Here is a 19,650-nt window from a genome sequence, read left to right as displayed (position 1 = left end):
CTTGCTGGAGGTCCCTGGTCCACACGGGCTTAGATGGGAGGCTGATGATCAGGTCCCAGAGACATGCCTTATCAAAGTCCACTGCAATGAAGAGATTCATTGGAAACAAGGGTTTCTCGAGCTTTAACCTTTCCAGCATGTTTTTCTAAGTAGCCAAACAAGCTGGAAGACTAATGTGTGGGTAGGCTGGCTGTGTTCACGGCTCTCAAAGGTCAGTTGCATAGTGTCCACCTTTGCCCCACAGAGCAGCTGTGCCCTTTGCCCTGCTTTCCTGAGTTACCTTCTGCCCTGCAGTCTGCTGGAGTGAGCCAGGTTTTTTCACAGATATCACAATCCCTTTGGGAGAGGCCAGCCGCCGTTCTTTTCTCACATTAGAAAATGTGCACATGTTATTTGCTGGCGTGAGCAGCTACTTTGGATGTTTCCTCTGCAGTTCAACGGATGGAGTGACTGACTCACTGCCCCCTGACACCAAGAGGCTGCTGAGCTCCTGGAGGCTCTTTGCTGTCCAAAGAGATTAGGGATTAGCAGTGTCAGATTTCCCCGGGAGAGCAGAAGCCAAGGTCTTCAGCCTTGTTCTCTGCAGTTGTAGCTGTGTGCATCTTTGGTTGTAGCTCTTTCATATAGCGGGGCAGCACATTTCCTGAATCTGAGCTGCTTTTCTGTTAGGGTAATGAAATGCTCTCCTTACAACTTCTTTTTTAAGTTTGAAAATTGATTTTATTGTTTTCAGTGATGTGTATGTGTGCATGTCAGTGGTATACTTGTGAGTCAGATGCCCCCATTGTTCAGAGGCCGTGGATCCCCTGGGGCCAGGGTTAACAGGCTGTTGTGAGTTATCTGATGTGGGTTCTGGGGATCAAACTCAGGCGTTCTGGAAGTGTATCACTTGCTAACCCTTACCCACTGAGCCATCTCTCCAGCCCCCTCCCAACTTTAAGCTTTATTTACCTTTTCATTAGCATATCTCCATTCGTAATGACATTTCATACATATGCGCAGTATGTTCTGGTTGTATTTGCCAATCTTCCTCTTTCTTGGCCCCTCTTCCACTGGCACTGATCCCCTTCTTCTTCCCAAGCGACCCCTAGTCTCCCTTTCTGCTCCCCACTCCTCTCACCAGTGATTTCCATTAGGGGTTTTTTTTTTGTTTTGTTTGTTTGTTTTTAACAGGAGCATTGGTGAAGGTGTGTTTATAAGAGCAATAAAGGCGATATTGGTCCATCCTCTGTATTGTTGGAGCCTTAGAGGGAGAATTATAGATGCCTCTCTGTGGCTGCATACTCAGCAGTATTTTTCCTCAGCACGCTGACCAGTTATGAGCGTATGCAAAAAAAGCTCCTCTGACTAAAGCTGATGTCAACACTGATAGCTCTTTAGGAGGTAATTTGATAGGCACGTCACGTCCTTTTAGCAAGAACAATAGCTTCCCAACTAGGGCCTGTTGACCTCCCAGGCGCGGGTTGTGAATGGGAGTGTGGTACCAGACGTGAACTTCCTCCTCTGTTCCACTCCGAAAGCAGTAGGTCGCCCCCATGATGGGCTCACGAGGTTGTACCTGTGGGCATATCTCGCTTGGACAGTCGGTATCGTTACACACAAGGTCCACCCCTGCTAGCTAAGGCTGCTGATGTCATTCCTCTCCCGGCAGCCTGCGTTGCACCTTTTATTTAGTTTCCAACAGGTAATGCAGAGTCCCAAAGAAAGGCAGTCAGGGAAGTAAGTCCATTTCTACACTCACCTCCCCTTGAACCTCACTAGGGAGGTTTTCAGCTTTGGTTTGTCTTTCTTCTATGTTTTATACGGTATGAGATAAATATGGCTTTCAAAGATATCAACCTCTAAAGAACATTCTCTCTTTTTAAAAATATATTTGGATGTGTATGAGTGAGTGTCTTGCCTGCATTTGTTTCTGTGCACTGCTTGTATGTAGTACCCACTGAGGCTAGAAGTGGGCATTGGATACCCTAGGTCCTGAGTTACAGCTGTGAACTGACGTGTGGGTCTTGGGAATTGAACCCAGATCTTCTGGAGAATCAGCTGAGGAATCATCAGAAACTCTACAGTCCACCCTCCACATACTATTCTGCATCCTGCTTTGTTGGTTTGGGTTTTTACTGTGGAAGTTTCTAGGCATGTATGAAGGATCAAGGATAAAGGACTCCCGCATGTCCATCAGTTCATACTGAGCAGTTTCCAAGATTTTGCCACATATGCCTCGTCTGTCTCTTTTCTTGTTTCTCCTTCTTTTTTCTATTTGTTTATTATGTATACAGTGCTCTGCCTGCATGTATCCCTGCAGGCCAGAAGAGGACACCAAATCTCATTACAGATGTTTGTGAGCCACCATGTGGTTGCTGGGAATTGAACTCAGGACCTTTGGGAGAGCAGGTAGAGCTCTTTACCACTGAGCCATCTCTCTAGCCCCTTGTTTCTCCTTTTTCTACTACTCTTTTTAGCTTAAACATCAGAAATTTAATTCTGCCATTATCAGTCTACACAAATGCATCTCTGAAATATGCCTCTCACTGTTTTTTTTTTACATAGAATGTCTTGAGATTGCTATATTTATATTTCATCACTTGTAATAGCTGTCTGTTACTCTACATGCTATTAAAGATTTGATCACTATCCTAGAAATACTTAGGGTATTTTTTTTAGCCTTTTGCTTTATCAAAAATCCTGCAGTATATACATATATATGTTATATATATATGTGTATTATTCACATGCTTGCTTATACAACATAAAATTTTGTATAAATATCAGTATATCTGTAAGATAAATTTTTAGTTGAGCGTGGGAGCCCACACCTTTAATACCAGAATTCAAGAGGCAGAAAGAAACGAGATCTTTGTGAGTTTGAGACCAGCCAGGTCTTCATAGTAAGACCTGTCTCAAACAAAGTAAATTAATTAAACAAAGTAACTTAATCAATTAAATTAAAAAGATAAATTTCTGAATCAATGGGTATGTTGATTATAATTTTGACAGACATTATAAAACTCCTTCCATAAGCATAGTTCTAATTTATATAAATTTCTAAGAGGACCGTTAACCTTTTAAAAAATTTTTTTTAATCTAATAGAAAAGAAATTGTACCTTAATGTAAGTGGTTATGTAATATATGAACATATGTAAATATTCATATATTTAATCATTATTGTGTTTTCCCCTTTTTAAAGTTTCATAAATTACATGTATGTGTGTGTTTCAGTGTGTGTCTATGTGTAGGGGTGCAAACATACTCTGGTCCATGTTAGGACAACTCATGGCATTAAATTCAGGTGATCAGGCTTTAACATCAAGCACCTTTACTCACTGAGCCATCTTGCTAGCCCAGTAATTCTTTTGTGCACATGTGAATAGTTTATGAATAGACTATTCACCCATTGTGTATTAGATAGTTGGTCCTGCTTTCTTGTTGGTTTTCGGGAACTCTATTAATTAACAAATCATTTCATTTGATACGTACTAAAGATAACTTTTCAAGTAAACAAATCAATTTTACTGGAATCTGAGTCTTCTCAATTTTGCATGTGTTTGCATCTGTCCGTGTAGATATGTGCGCATGAGGGCAGGTGGTTGCAGAGGTCAGAACCTTTGGATGCCCTGGAGCTGGAGTTATAGGCAGTTAGGGATTGCCTTGTGTATGTACTAGGAACCAAAATCCAGTCCTCCGCAGGAGCAGCATGCACCCTTACCTGCTGAGCTCTCTCTAACCTTAAGTTGCTCTTAAGAAGAGCCTGCTTATATTTTCCTTAGTCACCTCTCATTTTCCTTCTTTGTCAAACAATTGTAATTTTGACCCACCTGGCCTTTATTTGAAATATGAAATGCTTGTCAGAATTTAGTACTGACTTTACTCCATCTTTCTTACATAGGGTGATAAAAGAATTCTATTTGTGCCCCTTAAATTTAAATTCCTCTTTGATGTGTTCTTTCTTTATCTTGAGTGTTTGTAGTCTGGTTAGGTTTTGGCTCCAGATTTCATTTCTAATGGAAAGATACTGAAAGTACCTCTGAGTCCTTTACCCATAGAATATTTCCAGTGACTAATGTCTTCATGAACATACACTGTTAAAACTTGAGACATTTCAAAGATGATGCTCCTGGACCTTAATCACTCCTGGTAGACAGAGCAGAAAATAACTGTCCAAGCCTTTCGTGCCTTTGATCTGACTGACCGTGACAACTGGCCTTGGTCCAGCATCTGCATGGTAGGCAAGCTGAGCTCAGTCTTTAGATTCAGAAATACCTCAGGGAAGACGGGAAGAGCTGCAGGCATGGGAGTCTTGGGAGATCTGAAGCCTGTCTGCATGCACAGAATGAGAGGAGTGTTTATCAGAGTGGGTTCAGAATGAAAGCCTACATCCATGCTGTGTCTTTTTGTTACCATATTTTAACCCTTCTGTTGCTCAAACAAGATACTCTGCTCTTGAGGGCTGAGATGGATATTGTTTCTTTATAATATCCCAAACTTAGTAGATGAACAAATCGCACTTCAGCCATTCTTTTCATTTGTAAGTTAACCGAATTAGTATTTTATACTTGGAGTTTGGGGATGGGGGCACTGAGGGACAAATTTAACTTCAGTGCCATGTTGTAAACTGAAGATGTATCCCACCTAATGCAGCCTAGCATAGTAACTATAAAACAATAACAAACTACATGTTCATTATCATCTCTGCTCTATGCCCATGCCCTAGTTTGCGCTCTGTTGCTATGATAAAGTTCATGCGGTGGCAATTTGGGGTGGGAAGGATTTCCTGGGCCTTCATTTCCTAATCAAACTCCATCATTGAGGGAAACCAAGTCAGGAACACAAGCAGAGCAAGAAACTGGAGATGAGGCCTGAAGCTGAGACCGAGGAAGAATACTGCTTACTGATGCTGACATGCTCAGCCTAATACAAGCCATATATGACACCACCCATAGTGAGCTGGACCATCAGTCATGAAGATGCCCCACCCAGGCTTGCCTACAGGCCAGTCTGATGGAGGCATCTCGGTTGAGGTTCCTCTTCCCAGCTGATTCTAGTTTGTGTCACGTTAACCAAAAAGCCAGCATAGCCCAACCAGAATCTGACCCTTCTGTTCTGTGGGGTGCTCTGTTGGTTTAACTTTGACTTGGGAAATGCTGAAATAGTTCAATCCAGGCATTGACCGAGAGGGCTCATATACAACCACGCACAGAACATTGAGTCCTTACTAAATGCTGTCTTAAGCCATGGTTTAATTGTTTTCATGTGTGTGTTTTTTTTTCTTCCAGAATATTGACAAAGTTGTATTTGTTGGGAACTTTCTCAGAATCAATATGGTCTCGATGAAGCTGCTAGCATATGCCATGGACTTTTGGTCTAAGGGACAACTAAAAGCACTGTTTTTGGAACATGAGGTAGGTCAGGCTCACAGGGACTTCTTTGTCATACGTGTATTTTGAGTTGTGTAACAATATGAGTCAAATCTGTGTATTTCAAAATGGATCAAGTAGGAGATAGCCTTTTAAACTTGGTGTTTATTACTCCCCCCCCCCCCCAAAAAAAAGTCATTTATACAGTGGAAGCTTTCTTAGCCAACAGAGGAGATTTGAAGATGGTTCCTGAAATGAAAACAAAATGTCATTTGGAAATGTGAATGGTGGGTTATTTTAACTATCGTGGGAAACAGTGTGGACAATTCCTTAGAGAACTAAAAGTAGAGTTAATTGATCCAGGAGCCACACTGCTGTGTAGTATTCCAACACATGTGAAGTCAGTACATTGAAGAGACGGCCCCATGATCGACAAAGAGACGATTTAACACATGGAAAGTGCTCAGAATCATTTCTAGTTCGTGAGAAAGGCTCAGTAGCCACAATAAAGTTCCTGGCATATCCGTGCCATCTCTAAAGGAACTGCTGAGTCAGGCGAACGAGGAGCTGCGTCTCTAGCCCTCTGGAGACTAGGTAGCTAGTGGACTCAGTATTTGTAAGTCCTGGTTTCCACGCCACTCCTTCACACACTGAAATCCTAACCCCCAAGATGGCGATGTTGGAAGGTGAGGGCTTGGGGAAGTGTTCGGATCAGAGGGCTGAGCTCTTTGGAAAGGAATTAGCATCTTTATAAAAGAGGCCCCAGACTGCAATGCCAGTTTGCAGTGACACAGCAGTCTGCAAGGATCCTGGCTTTGACAAACACCTTGATTTTGGACTGCCCCGCCTCCAGAAAGCTAGGAAATGAAGTTATGTTGTTTATAAGCTGCCTAGTCTTTGGCATTTTGTTGCATTTAGTAGTTCAAATGACTAAAACACTATTTCCTAAAACAGCTGAGTTTCAGAAACCTTCATTTTCGTAGAAATATGAGCTTCTATTTTACGGGGAGGCATTGACATCTTATGCCAGATATAGCCCTAAGCACTTTCCTATATTAATATAGATAAATATGCATTCAGATAAATTATAGTTATTTGATCACTCAATCCCTTTTGCAAAGAGATCAGCATTTGTTTTGTGTTGCAGGTCAACTGCATAGCCTCGATCATGCTAAACCCGGGTCCTGTTTCTAACCCATATCCCCAGCTATGAATTCTGCTTTTAATATGATGCACCTGTAAAGTTAACGGCAGCATTCTTAGAATGGTGACAGCAATAGTCCTTGGTTAAAGCTCAGAAACAATCCTACAGAAGTTCTCCACTGTTTTCTAGGGTTATTTTGGAGCAGTTGGGGCCCTGTTGGAACTGTTCAAAATGACGGATGCGCAGTAGATGAAGCAGCCTCCAGTGAGGACAGAGGACTGACAGACACTGCCAGAGAAGGCGACATCTTCTTGGGACAGAAGCCAAGCCACTGTGGTGGATGAACCTGCTGTATTTGTAAATAACTGAAAATTTTTTGCTCTTAGGTTTCAAGCTTATGATACAAAAATGGGGAATATAATAATTTTTTTCCGTATACTGTATTTTTAAAAAAAAAATTGTGCAGCGTGGCCAAAGTTACCAATTTCATGCATCAACTTTGAAAAGTTGTGTGATGTTTAAGAGGGGCCTGAACTGAAAGCGCTGTCCATTTTTCTTCTGGGGTTTACTGATCAGTGTGGTAATTTTAACTTCGTCTAGTAATTACTCTAGGAGATTCTACCTTTACTTATATTTTTTCATGACGTTTCATGATTTGCTCTTGGTTTCAAATGAAACTACGAATCTGGCATGTTGCACTGTGAACACTTTGTTTGTTTACTCTTCGCTCTCTTTTTATTCTTTCTGTTTCAGTGTCTTAGGACAAAAAGAAGTCCTTCCGTTTTTTTTTTTGTTTGTTTGTTTTTTTGTCCCCTGTGATCTCCCTCTTATCTATACACTTTCCTTGTTGTAATTGCTCGTGTCAATCAAGGTGCTGACCAACTCAACACAAAGTTAGCCACATAGTCTAAAGTTCTAAAACTGTGACCACAGTGAGAAGGCTTTAAAGAGAAGGGTTGATGAAAGTGGCAGACACTGAACATGGTATGCAATTTCATCTTTGTCTCCTTACCCCTCATAACTACAACGTTTCGTTGGATTTACTCTACACTAAGTTGAAGTGGTCTGTCATCAGACATCCTCATTCACGGATGGCGTATGAATGGCACCAGTTTGGAGGGGCTCCCATAGCTCATCTGGTCACGCTAGATTTAGGGAGGTTGTGAGTTGGGGTGTCAGAAATGAGTGTTTTGTTCGTGTTTTTACCTAGGAGCCCTGTAACAAGAAGACAGCATGAGGAATAATGTTAAAGGGTTGTTGTTGTTTTTTTTTAATTTTTGTTTTAGTATGTAAACCAAGATTTGTACTTGATTTCATTTCTAAAACTTAAATATAATTTATGATACTCACATATGCAGACATTTCCTTCTGAGAGATTTTCATTAAGATAGATGGTGGGTCACTTTCAAATGAGGGTGTTGTACATACAGTGTCACACAAGACCTGACCGTCTTCTGGATTGAGGGTACCCTTGCAAGGGCTTTTGAAAGGCACTGCAGTTACTCCTTGGTCAGTCTTCACCTTTCTACCTTATGAAGCGCCACCTTTCATTTCCATATCCTCGAGTCTTGGAAGAAGTTGATGCTAATGGAAGAATTCACTTGTCTGGTTTAAATAAAGCCCGTTTCTGTTGGGATGTTTTTAGTGTATATGTTATTCTCATTTCTTATACCTCGTCTTTATATTTATCTGCTGCATATGTAAAGTAACTATATGTTGTTGTTGTTGTTGTTGTTGCTGTTGCTGCTGCTGCTGTTTTCTTTCTGCTGCATAGCTCATACCATGAGGCTTTCCCACAAGTGTGGTAAGGTCCAGACTGGGTCTTCAGCTGTAGCCCTACGCCTGTGTAGAGGTTGCTTAATATTTAGCTTTATTGCTCTTAGATTATTGACTGCTGAATGCCAAAGTGCCACTGTGACATGTGGTGATTCTGAACCACTTTCAGGTTTATCTCATTGCGTCTACATTATGTCAGCTTCTACTTAGCTGTCAAACAGTCAACTACAATGTTCTTGAAAAAGACGCCGTCTCCGTATTATCTATCCTAGTGCCTTTTGATGGTCTCCCCTCCCTTCTTTAGTCTTTCAGGGGACAGCAGACCTGAGACCTGAAGGTCATGGTTCTGCCAAGGAAACCAGAGCAAGTAACTGTGCCTATATATTTTATTAATTCTCTGAAATCACTTGATCTCTTATTACAAACATCCAAAACTTAGGAGCTGGGCGTGGTTGTACACATTTGTAATCCCAGCTCACAGGAGGCTAAGGCGAGAGGATCAGTGTGAATTCAAGACCAGCCTGGGCTACATAGAGTTCCAGAATGCTCTGCATAACTCCACCACTACCATTGGTATAGACGAATAAGGAGATTTTCCATTAAATTACCAACTAAGTGTTGGCTACATAGAGCTAGCCTGTTTTTTACAAGGGAGGGACTTGTGTCCTCAGGATTTTTCACATTTTCTTGAATTGCAGAGCTCTCCTTAGATTCGCCATCACAAAGAAACTTGGTAAGAATTAAGGGGGAAAAAAGCCTGTGTCATGTGACATGAGGATGGTGAGATCGGTCAGCACGTGGCTTGGCATCTTGGTATAGTGAGATCGCTTTGGTTTGGATGCTGCTTAGCCTGTTACTAACTGTGAAAGCAAGTAGCTCAAATCCTCTCTAAGCCCAAGTTTGCTCATCTGTAAAATAAAGCAAATAGTTTTACATTCATATTTTAATGCACACATTAAAATGGCATCCATATTTTTAAAGATGTTTTAAATCAACACAATAAATAAGTCATCCCCAGCTTTCTTGGTTGTGATGAATGGGGCACTTAGCATGGAGACACTTCACAGGACTCCATGACAGAACATGACCACGATTCCAAATCCTCATGCTCTTAAAGTCTGCCACTGTGATCGACGTGGCAGCCTCAGCTGACTTGAGCATTGTTTATCACGATAATGGGACTTCTCAGATAACTCTGTAGCAGAACTGTGAATGTATATGATTTCAAGGCACTTTTTAAGGGTGGTAAGGGAGAATGATGAATTTTAAAGTATGTACAGTCTTAAGAATTTCTTATAAGCATCAATGGAAATATAATTGTATTCCTGGGCTTTTGCAGTACATGGATTCAGAAACCCTCTCTTAGGAAGTGTAAGCGGGTAATTACAATTGATGTCACTCAGTCATATGAGGAGTATCACGGTATTTTAGCTTACTTTAAAGAACTAGGAAGGAGTTGGAAACGAAGATGAACAGTATACATCCCTGCTGTCCAGCAGAGAAAACAGAAAGTGCAAGGCAAAGTGTGTAACGAGACACAGAGACATTCACTCATCATTGTCCACAAAGATAGTAATAAGTAAAATGAAGTCCCATGCTCACAAACCTTATATTCTAGAAGGAAAAAAAATAGATATATTATATAATACATAAGAAATATATAGGGGGCTGGAGAGATGCTCAGTGGTTAAGAGCACTGCCTGCTCTTCCAAAGGTCCTGAGTTCAATTCCCAGCAACCACATGGTGGCTCACAACCATCTGTAATGGGGTCTGGTGCCCTCTTCTGGCCTTCAAGCATATACACAGACAGAATATTGTATACATAATAAATATTAAAAAAAAAGAAATATATAGTATCATATCACATCACTACTAGAAGGATAAAGTAGGCTAAGGCTTATATTCCTTCTATTGAGAAGAGTAGTTCTTTTAGGGAAACGAGAAGGGGAGGAGTCGCTTCCATGGGGTGATCAAAGATAATCTCTCATTGGCGATGACCTCTGGACAGAGACGTGAGTGAAATCAGAAGCAGACTGAGTAGCTGGGGACATATTTTTTTTCTACTCATGGCAAATGGAGTGGGAGTTCAGGGGCTCTGTAAAAGGCTTTATTATAAGGGATAAAACAGCAAGAGGGGTGGGAAACGAAGCTTTAGGAGCAGCCCAGGCCAAGTCCTACTGGGAGTTGGACTCGTGAGAGAGCAGAGAGCTGGAAGGGGAGATGGGGCGGGAGGTTTCTCCTTTGTAAGGATGCTTGGGAAGGTTTTGTGGAATCTTAACCAAGTGTGGATCAGGAGAGGAGGGTTTCTAAGTTAAGCCATGAAGGAAGAAATAGCCTGCTTGCCTTCTTTGGGTTAGAACCTATTTGCTGGAACCGGGTTCACAAATGAGAAACTGGGTACTGGGAGAGAGACAATCAGCTACATATGCTATGGGGGGGCAGGGGAGCTTTTAATCCCATGCTAAAAGTTAGATTTCTCCACAGTCAGCATGGAGCCGTTGAAGCATTCCAAATAAAGGGAAGCTATAAGTAACCTGACTTCAAAGTAAGAGATCAAATTGTCCCCTGGAGGGAAATCTATTAAAACAGTTACCGCATAAATACATCACACCATTCCATTTTCTGGCTTGTTGTTCCTAATGTGCCAGGCTCAAGCACTACATGCGCAGTGGACCATGTTTGTTCTGCAGCTACCGAGGGCTACGCTACCGTGACTCTAGTCAGTGCATAAGAATGTTCGGGCACCAAGGTTCACCCGAAGCTCTTATCACTTGCAAGAGTTGTTCTATGGGAATACATTTTTCTCCCAGGGATCAGAAGATGATCCTAAGTTTCTGAGGAAGACTTGTATAATGGACCTTGTTTACTGGCCCTGTTGGGTGCTCGTTCATTCACTCTCCATCATTTTAGTTTTGACTGAAAACTCACTACACAGGAGGCAATGAACAACATCCGAGATGCTCTCAGCTATGAATGAAACTGCAGGCCCCGGCTTCCATGGGCTTGCGTTCTGGGTGGGGGATAGGCATTGTGTGTGGAAGCCAGTACATAGGAAGCCTTCAGAGCCTTTATTGCTCGGAAGAGAGGGAAACTGATGGGCAAGGCGAAGGACTTCCTTGGTCAGATGTTCTTGGTGTGCAGGTATAATTCAATCATGGTGTCAGCCTTTGGGAATGGCATGCTCACCTTGCTTCCCGTTTTTAGACTGATCATTTCATGAGACAGATTGATTTGAATTGTTCACATGAATCATTATTGTTGACAACTTACCATCAGGATCGCTTCATTATTTCCAGTGTATAACTTAAGCCCTTTGTGAATTTATATATGATATATTGATCTTTTCTTCCTCAGCCAACCCACAATCACTGTCTCTCATAATGAACTCAGTGACTGCAGTTTCTGAAAGGTACCTACCAGGGCTACGGTGTGACCGTTTATATAGAACCCTTTCAAGTCAACCTTGGAAGGCTGCTTGTCAAGGATTCATCAGCTGCAATATATAAATAAACTTTGCGTTTTAAAAGTCTTTGACTCTTTCTTTACTCATTGTTCACAGATTAACACAGAATTAGCTGACACAGCTCAGTGTTTTTACCACGCTGTTTTCAGCCAGTTGCCAAGAAGTCATCTTCTTTTAAAGTATTTTCCAGGAAAAAAAAATGTGTCATATGTACATGTGATTTCATGTCAAGATGTTTACCTCCACGGGAGTGAAGAATATACAAAGGGAAAACCTCAAAAAAAAAAAATCCATAGGTCCAGACCCAGCAGCCACACTAGTAATGTCTCCCCTCTCTGCCATGTACTGGTGACTGACAACTACAGGCTGTATTTGTGGTAGACAGTGATCCTGACCTGTCAAGTCAATCACCTGATCTGAAACAGCTACTTTTCAGTTAGTTCAGGGCCATACACCATGGTAAAGTGCCACCCACTGTTAAGAGGTAGATTGAAGAAGGACGCCTAAAAGAAATCCCACACTAGCTCAGAACTGAGAACAATAAATGGTTATTTATTTAGGGGTAGACTCATAAATCAATATCCTCTGCTGGAATGGAGAACAGCAGCTGAATCCCGCAACTGGAAAAGATCCCGGACGCATGCTTTAGCTCGGCATAATAGTATAAGAAGCCACGACGCAGTGGGCGGATAACTTAAAGGCTGTAGGATTTCCTACAGCTGTAGATTTCCCCTTTTGCTAAAATAATCCACAATTTCTCCCAGGAATGCCCCAAGGATGTCTTCTAGGTGATTTTGGATTTAGTCATGTTCACAGTGTTAACCATTATAGCGTCAGGGTATTGTTGCTGACCTAGGTGACCAGAGACTGGTAACACAGCCGCTCCTTAAAGCCAGAAAGAAAGGATTTCTGGCCAGTGGCACTTGCCCAATCATGCAGCCCCGAGCCTCACAGCCTTTTGTCGTTTATGCATAAAAACCACATCCTGGTTGTCACACTTCAGTTAGCAATAAGCCAGAATGACAGAAGCCAAAAAGCAAGGTCACTACATTTTCTGGAACTATGGACCGGGTCTTTTGATGTCTTAGGTCTTTGTTCCCATGTTGGCAGGTGTTGGAAACCATGTGCTGGGTTTTAAGGTCAGGACAGTGCCTCTAACATGGGCTCAGTTGTACTAAGGTCTGTGGCTTTATTACATAACCACACTTGGAGACTGTATTGGTGTGGTGAAGTGGATTAAAAGGGGAGAACATTTCCCCTCTGACTCTCCATGGTCAGCTAGATTCCAGGATATTCAAAATGTTCTGTAACTGTAGGGAATTGGCCGTGGAGATTCCATAGGGTGAAGAGAAACACAGCTCTAGTCCTAGTCAAGTTGACATAAATCCTTCACACTACAGGTCTTTGTCTCTGTTTCTATTACTCAGTTCATCCTGTGTAACTTTTAAAAAAAGATTACAAGACCTTCCCAGAAACAAGAAGAAAAATAGAAGTCTGATGATACAAACACTGCAACCAGATGCTGATGTAACCGGGTTTGGAATTACCAGCCAGCCAGTGATGCCACACATACTATATATCCTGATTGCAATTTCTCCTAGTTCCTCCCAGTTCCTCCCCACCTCCTCTCCCATCCAGATCCATTCCCTTTTTGTCTCTCCTTAAAAAAAAAACTGGCTTCTAAGAGATAACAAAGCAAAACAAAATAAAATATAATAAGATGAAACAGAAACCATTACATCAAAGTTGGAGAGGGCAAATCAACAGAAAGAAAGTAGCCCCGAGAGAAGGCACAAGAATCAGAGACCCACTCATTCACACACTCAGGAGTCCCATAAAAGTACTAAACCAAAAGCTATAATATATACACAGAGGACGTGGTGCAGAACTGTGTAGGCTCTCTGCTAGGTGCTTCAGTCTCTGTGAGTTCATAAGACCCTTGTTGGCTCAGTTCATTTAGAAGGCCTTCTTGCCTGGTTCTTCCATTCTCTCTGGTACCCACACTCCTTTTACCATCTTTTCTGGGGAGTTCCCTGAGCAATAACCAAAACTGGCAAACAAACTAGATGCCCCTCAACCAAAGAATGGATCAAGAAAACATGGTACAATTATACAATGGAGTATTTACTTATTTGTAAAAAAAAAAAAATGACCTCATAAAATTTGCAGGCAAATGGATGAAACTAGAAAAAAATCATTTGGAGTGAGGTAACCCAGACCCAGAAAGACAAACACTCCTAGCACTAAAGAAGCTAGATAACAAGGAGGGCCCAAATAGGGACGTATGGGTTTCCCTATAGGGGAAATAGAAGAGATCTCCTGGGTAAACTGGGGGTAGGGGAAGAGGCATGGAGAAATGGGAACTTGAGGGAGCCGGTTGGGTGGTTTGGGTGTGGGAGGTAGGTTATAGGCAGGAAGGAAGGCGAGACTAGCAAAAAAAAGATGTCTTGATGGGGGGCATTTAGGGTTAGGGAGAAACCTGATGCCTGGGAAATCCCCAGGAATCCACAAGGATAACCTCAGTTAAGACTCCTAGAAATAGTGGAGAGAGAACGCATGAATGGCCATCTATTGTAATCAGATTGGGGACTACCCTAAGTGTCATCAGAGATACTCTATCCAGCAACTGATGGAAACAGATGCAGAGATCCACAGTCAAGTTCTGGGCTGAGATGGGGGAGTCTTGCTGAAGAAAGGGAGGGGGGATTATATGAGCCAGAGGGTTCATGACAGAGAGGTGAAGGGGTCATGACAGGGAAGTGAGGTGTCCACAGAGACAGCTGACCTGAGCTCTTGGGAGCTCATTAACTCTCCAACAATAGTTAGGGAGCCTTCATGGGGCCAACCTAGGTCCTCTGCATGTGTGTGACAGTTGTGTAGATTGCTGTTTGTAAGGCTCCTAGCAGTGAAATCAGGACCTATTTCTGGTGCTTAGCTGGCTTTTGGGAACCTGTTCCTCATGCTGGATTACCTTTCCTGGCCTTGACACAAAGGGCAGCTCAGTCCTGCCTCAACTCAATGTGCCATGCTTTGCTCAAGCCCATGGAGGTGGAGGTCTGCCCCTTTCTGAATGAAGATGGAGGCGTGGAAGGGAAGGTGAGTAGATGGGAAGTGGGTGGGGTGGGAGACACAACATGGGGGGACAGACTGGGAGGAGATTAAGGAGGGGAAATGCAGTCAGCATGTAAAATAAATGAAAAATGTTATTTAAATAAAAAACAAAAACTAAACTGTTGATGAAATAGCTCAACAAATAAATGTGCTTATCATTTAAGACCTGACAATCTCAGTTTCATACACACCACACCACCTCCACCACCACCACCAATAATAATAATAACAATGAAAAATTAAACAAAAACAGATAAAGAAGAAGAAATAGTTCATATTACTTAGATCCAAAGAATATTGACTGGAGTAAGACTTTACACTAAGACTAGCTAGACTGGCTTCAAACTTGTGCCTATTCTTTTTCTTCAACCCTGGGAGTATAGAAGAATCTGCCAGACCTGACGAGTTGTTATTATTATTGAGATAATAATAATTCCCAAATTGATGTACAGATCAGTATAATTCTTATCAAAATCTCAGATGCTTTCTGTTGTTCTTGAAGCAGAAATTTAGAAAACGATCCCAAGATTTGTATAGAAACTCAAGGAACTAGATAGCCATAAAAAGGACTGGAGTCTAAAATATCTTGAATTTGAGGACACATGCAGCTGAAGGCAAAAGAACACATATCATATGACTGTTTATGTGAAATATGCAGACGAGGCTGGTCTACAGAGCCGGAGGGTGGATTGGTGGTTTCCTAGGCTTCCTTTGAGGGAAATGAAGAAGCTAATTGCTAACGAACCCGAGGTTCTTAGTGTGGTGAGGAAGATGTTCTAAAATAGATTGTGGTTGGTGGGTGTACAACTCGATTGAGAACTTTTCACTTGTACGCTTGAAATGAATGAATTGAATCATGCATGGACTATATTTGCATAAAGTTGCTTTAAAAAGAAATTGAAGACAATACATAGAGAAATATCCTTTGAAAGTGGTACAAAGGGGCTGGAAAGAGAGCTCAATGGTTAAAAACACAGGTTGCTCTTCTAGAGATCCTGGGTTCAATTTCTAGCATTCATGTGGTGGCTCACAACCATCTGTAACTCCAGTTCCTAGGGATCTAATGCCTCCCTGACCTCTGTGGGCATAGCACACATGGAGTGCAGACTTATATACAGGCAAAACATCCAAATAGAGAAAATAAATTTTAAAAAGAAAACCAAAATTTTCTTTTAGAATTAAAATTATTAATTTATATGTGAATCATTAAAGAAATCCTGATGGGATCCACTTTCAATCTGTTTCATTTCTTTTGCTCTTCTGCCTGTTTCTCTCTACACATTTCTTGAAATTATCACTTTTTGCTGTTGTTTTTGAGATTTAGAGACTTGCTTTGTATCTCTGACCAATTGTGCTTACTATATGGCTCAGATGGGCCTTGAATTCATGGCCATGCTTCTGTCTCAGCCTCCTGAGTACTGGGACGGGTGTGTGCTTCAATGTTCAACCTATAATTTCCAAACACCAAGTGTATGTTTTCCATTATTTTGTGGTCCAAAACTAGAGTACTTTCCGTGTGGACTCCTTTGGTATAAATTCAGAGAGCCCCAATTGTGTGAGCTACCCTTCTCCCCACTTCCTTCTCTCTCTCCATTCCATCCTCCCCTTTCCCCTTCTCTTCCATGTTGTCTTGTTAGGGTCACCATTGCTGCCATGAAACACCATGACCGAAAAATCAAGTTGGAGAGGAAAGGATTTATTCAGCTTACGCTTCTGCACGGTAGTCCATCACTGAGGGAAGCCAGTTCAGGAACTCAAACAGGGCAGGAATCTGGAGTCAGGAGCTGATACAGAGGCTGTAAAGGGCACTGCTTACCGGCTTTCTCCTCATGGCTTGCTCAGCTTGCTTTCTTTAGAACCCAGGACCACCAACCCAGGGATGGCACCACCCACAATGATCTGTGTCCCCCTCCTTCAATCACTAGTTAAGAAAAAGTCACCCAGGCCTGCCTACAATCCTATCTTCTGGAGGCATTTTCTCAGCTGAGGCTCCATCATCTGATGACTTTAGCTTGTGTCAAGTTGACACAAAACTAACCAGTACACAGATCTCCCTTTCTCTCTTTCTCCCCAGTCCTCTCTCCAAATGGATTTCCTCTTGAATTTTTGGAGGTATACGGTTAAGAGTTCATTATTTTTGTAGGCTATAAAGCATCCAGAAATAATTATGATGATATTTCTTTTAGTATTAGACTTTTCTTTCTTCTCCTCTTCCCCTTCACTCCATATTGTCCCAAAGTCAACAAATTAAGGAATCTAAAGAATTTATGCAATTTGGTCCTTGAGACATGACTATTTACCATATTTCATAAGAAAGGCAGATGGTCTATCTTCTCCTATATCTTTAGGAGATGTATAAATAGTAATTTTCAAAAGAACTTAAAAGCTTTTCTTTCTTTTGATATGGCCTTGCTGTATAGTCGGGCTGGTCTCCAACTCTATATTAGTGTCTCAGTTCCACTAGTTAGTGCTGAAATTACCCGCAGACACCGCTACATCTGAATAAAAGAGTTGCTTTCTATCACTACTCAAACTTACTTACCTCCATAGATTACATTTTCTTTTATAATGCACTCTTAGTCTGTGTTTTTTCTAGTATTTATGTGGTGTATGCGTTTGGATGCATATACATTTACAGTATATCTCACAAATTAATCCTTCAAGTAAAGAAAGTATAGTTTTATACTAAAACTACTTTAGTTTATGCATGTGTGTATATGCATACATGTGTACACACACACACACACACACACACACACACACACTTGTGTGGTTTTTCTATGTAGCCCTTGCTGTCCTGGAGCTTGCTATGTAGCCTGGCCTTGAATTTTCAGAGCTCTGCCTGTCTCTGCCTCCCAAGGGCTGGGATTAAATGTGTACCATGCCTGACAAAGTGCATGCTTTTAAATTTAATAGCTTTTCAAATACATTATTTTAACTATAAACTGGGAGTGTTTTTGTATTAAATTCTATAAGTGCATGGGTCTGAAATGAGATAAGCCAACTTCATCGTGAATTTTAAGTTGGGTACTTTTAGAAATTCCCCTTTGGGGTTCGATTACTATTTATATTGGATTCTAAATTCTAAAGTGAGCAGTCATTCTCCTGACTGCCAGTTCAAGTGCTGACACCCAGGAGCTACACACTCAATGTTTAGACAGGCAGAAGGAAATGGAGAAGTGAGGCAATTATCTACATCTCCCTCCCACAGGCAGTCTTTGGAAACAGCAGAGCAAATAGCTAGTTGTCTCCCACAGTTGAGTTCTGTTTCCTCTGCCCGGAATTTATAAGTGATTGCACAGTTCCTTGTATACTTTAGCCTGTGTTCTGAACTTCACATTTGACTTCAACTGTTCCAGTCTTTTGTGCTCATGAAATAAACATGAGGACTGTCACGGCCAAATCCAGCTGTGAGGGGCCACATCACCTTAAAGACCTACACCAAATTATTTTTGAAGAATTGAAGGCAGGGCTGGGCAGATGACTCAATCAGTAAAGTGCTTACCATGCAAACACAAGGACCCAAGTTCAGCTCTGGAGCGTGCACATAAATGCCTGGCACACATGGCTGCCTGCTTGTCATCCTAACACACAGGAGGCGGAGACAGGGGTGTGACTTTAAGTTTCAGCAAGCAGAACTTCTTTAAAGGATTAATTAGCTTTAAAAAAAAAAAAAGACAGTTTTCTATAGCTCAGGTAGGCCACAGACTTTCTCTGTAGCTGATGAAGACAGGGAACTTCTGATCCTCGTGCCTCTTCCTCCTTAAGAACAGAGGTTATAGGTGTGCACCACCATGCTTGGCTCTAATCATTTACTTATTTATTTTGCATATATACAGTGTTTAGTTCTATTGTATGGCAGTTTCTGCTGATTTCATCCCATTTCTCCCCTAGAAATAGCATATAAAAGAGTGTACTCCTTAATAAGCTTACCTGGCATAAGACATTGCTTGTGTAGGGCCTCCTGACCCCAAACTTCTCATCTTCTGATCCCCTGACTTTCTCTCTCATACCTGAATGACCTGGTGGTCCAGTCCTATGCAGCACATAACAATAATATCTATCTCATTATTCTTCTAATTAATTTTTACTTTATACTGTATATATTAAAGTATGTGTGTGTGTGTGTGTGTGTGTGTGTGTGTGTGTGTGTACATGCATGTTGTGAGCGTGGATGCCCCTGGAGGCCAGAGGTGTCAGACCCACAGGATCTGGAGTTACAGGCAGTTCTGAGTGACTGACAGATGCTGGAAACCATACTCTGGTCCTTTGGAAGAGTGATGTAGGCTAAAGATAGTTACTGCTAATTTTTAAAATTCACACATATTTATTTGTGTGTGAGCAGACGTGTGTGCAGTGGCACCACAGCACACATACGGAACTCAGAGGACAACTCCGTATACCGTGTCCATCCAGGGAGCAACCCCGGATTGCCAGCCTTGGCAGCAAGCACCCTTATCCACCAAGCCTTCTCATCAGCCCTAATTTTCATTTTGAAATAGAATTTTGTGTTCCCAATGACTTATCACAACACCATAGCAAGAGTGAGTACTCATTCCCTGTCAAATAATTATACCCAAGGGAATAAGGCTGATAACAGTGAGTGCAGTGTGGTTTAGACTTCCATGTCTTATATCACCTCCAAATTTGTACAAAATGTCAAACTTACTATGTCTTAAATCTCTAGGGATGCTGTACCCCAGAGAGCGTTTTTAAAAGCTTCCATGGATGGTCCTTAAACATTATTTTACAATTGCTCTTTTATTTATTTATTTATTTATTTATTTATTTATTTATTTATTT

General features: G+C 41.5%; 1 protein-coding gene across 7 annotated transcripts in view; it reads left to right on the top strand.

Moving 5' to 3' along the window:
- Pank1 (pantothenate kinase 1) overlaps nucleotides 1-8,145 on the top strand; it is a 116,461-nt gene extending 108,316 nt beyond the window's left edge. For all 7 annotated transcript variants that reach the window (XM_026781410.1, XM_026781411.1, XM_026781408.1 and 4 more), the window contains 2 exons: nucleotides 5,272-5,397; nucleotides 6,686-8,145. In XM_026781410.1, coding sequence (XP_026637211.1) covers nucleotides 5,272-5,397; nucleotides 6,686-6,745 — 186 coding nt within the window. In that variant the 3' untranslated portion in view covers nucleotides 6,746-8,145. The remainder of the gene's footprint in view (nucleotides 1-5,271; nucleotides 5,398-6,685) is intronic.
- Nucleotides 8,146-19,650: the final 11,505 nt, after the last annotated feature.

This window comes from Microtus ochrogaster, chromosome 8 (genome assembly GCF_000317375.1).
Source record: "Microtus ochrogaster isolate Prairie Vole_2 chromosome 8, MicOch1.0, whole genome shotgun sequence".
In the NCBI taxonomy this organism is placed as follows: domain Eukaryota; kingdom Metazoa; phylum Chordata; class Mammalia; order Rodentia; family Cricetidae; genus Microtus; species Microtus ochrogaster.
Note: the sequence above shows the minus strand (reverse complement) of the source record. Positions and strands in the feature narration are given on the sequence as shown.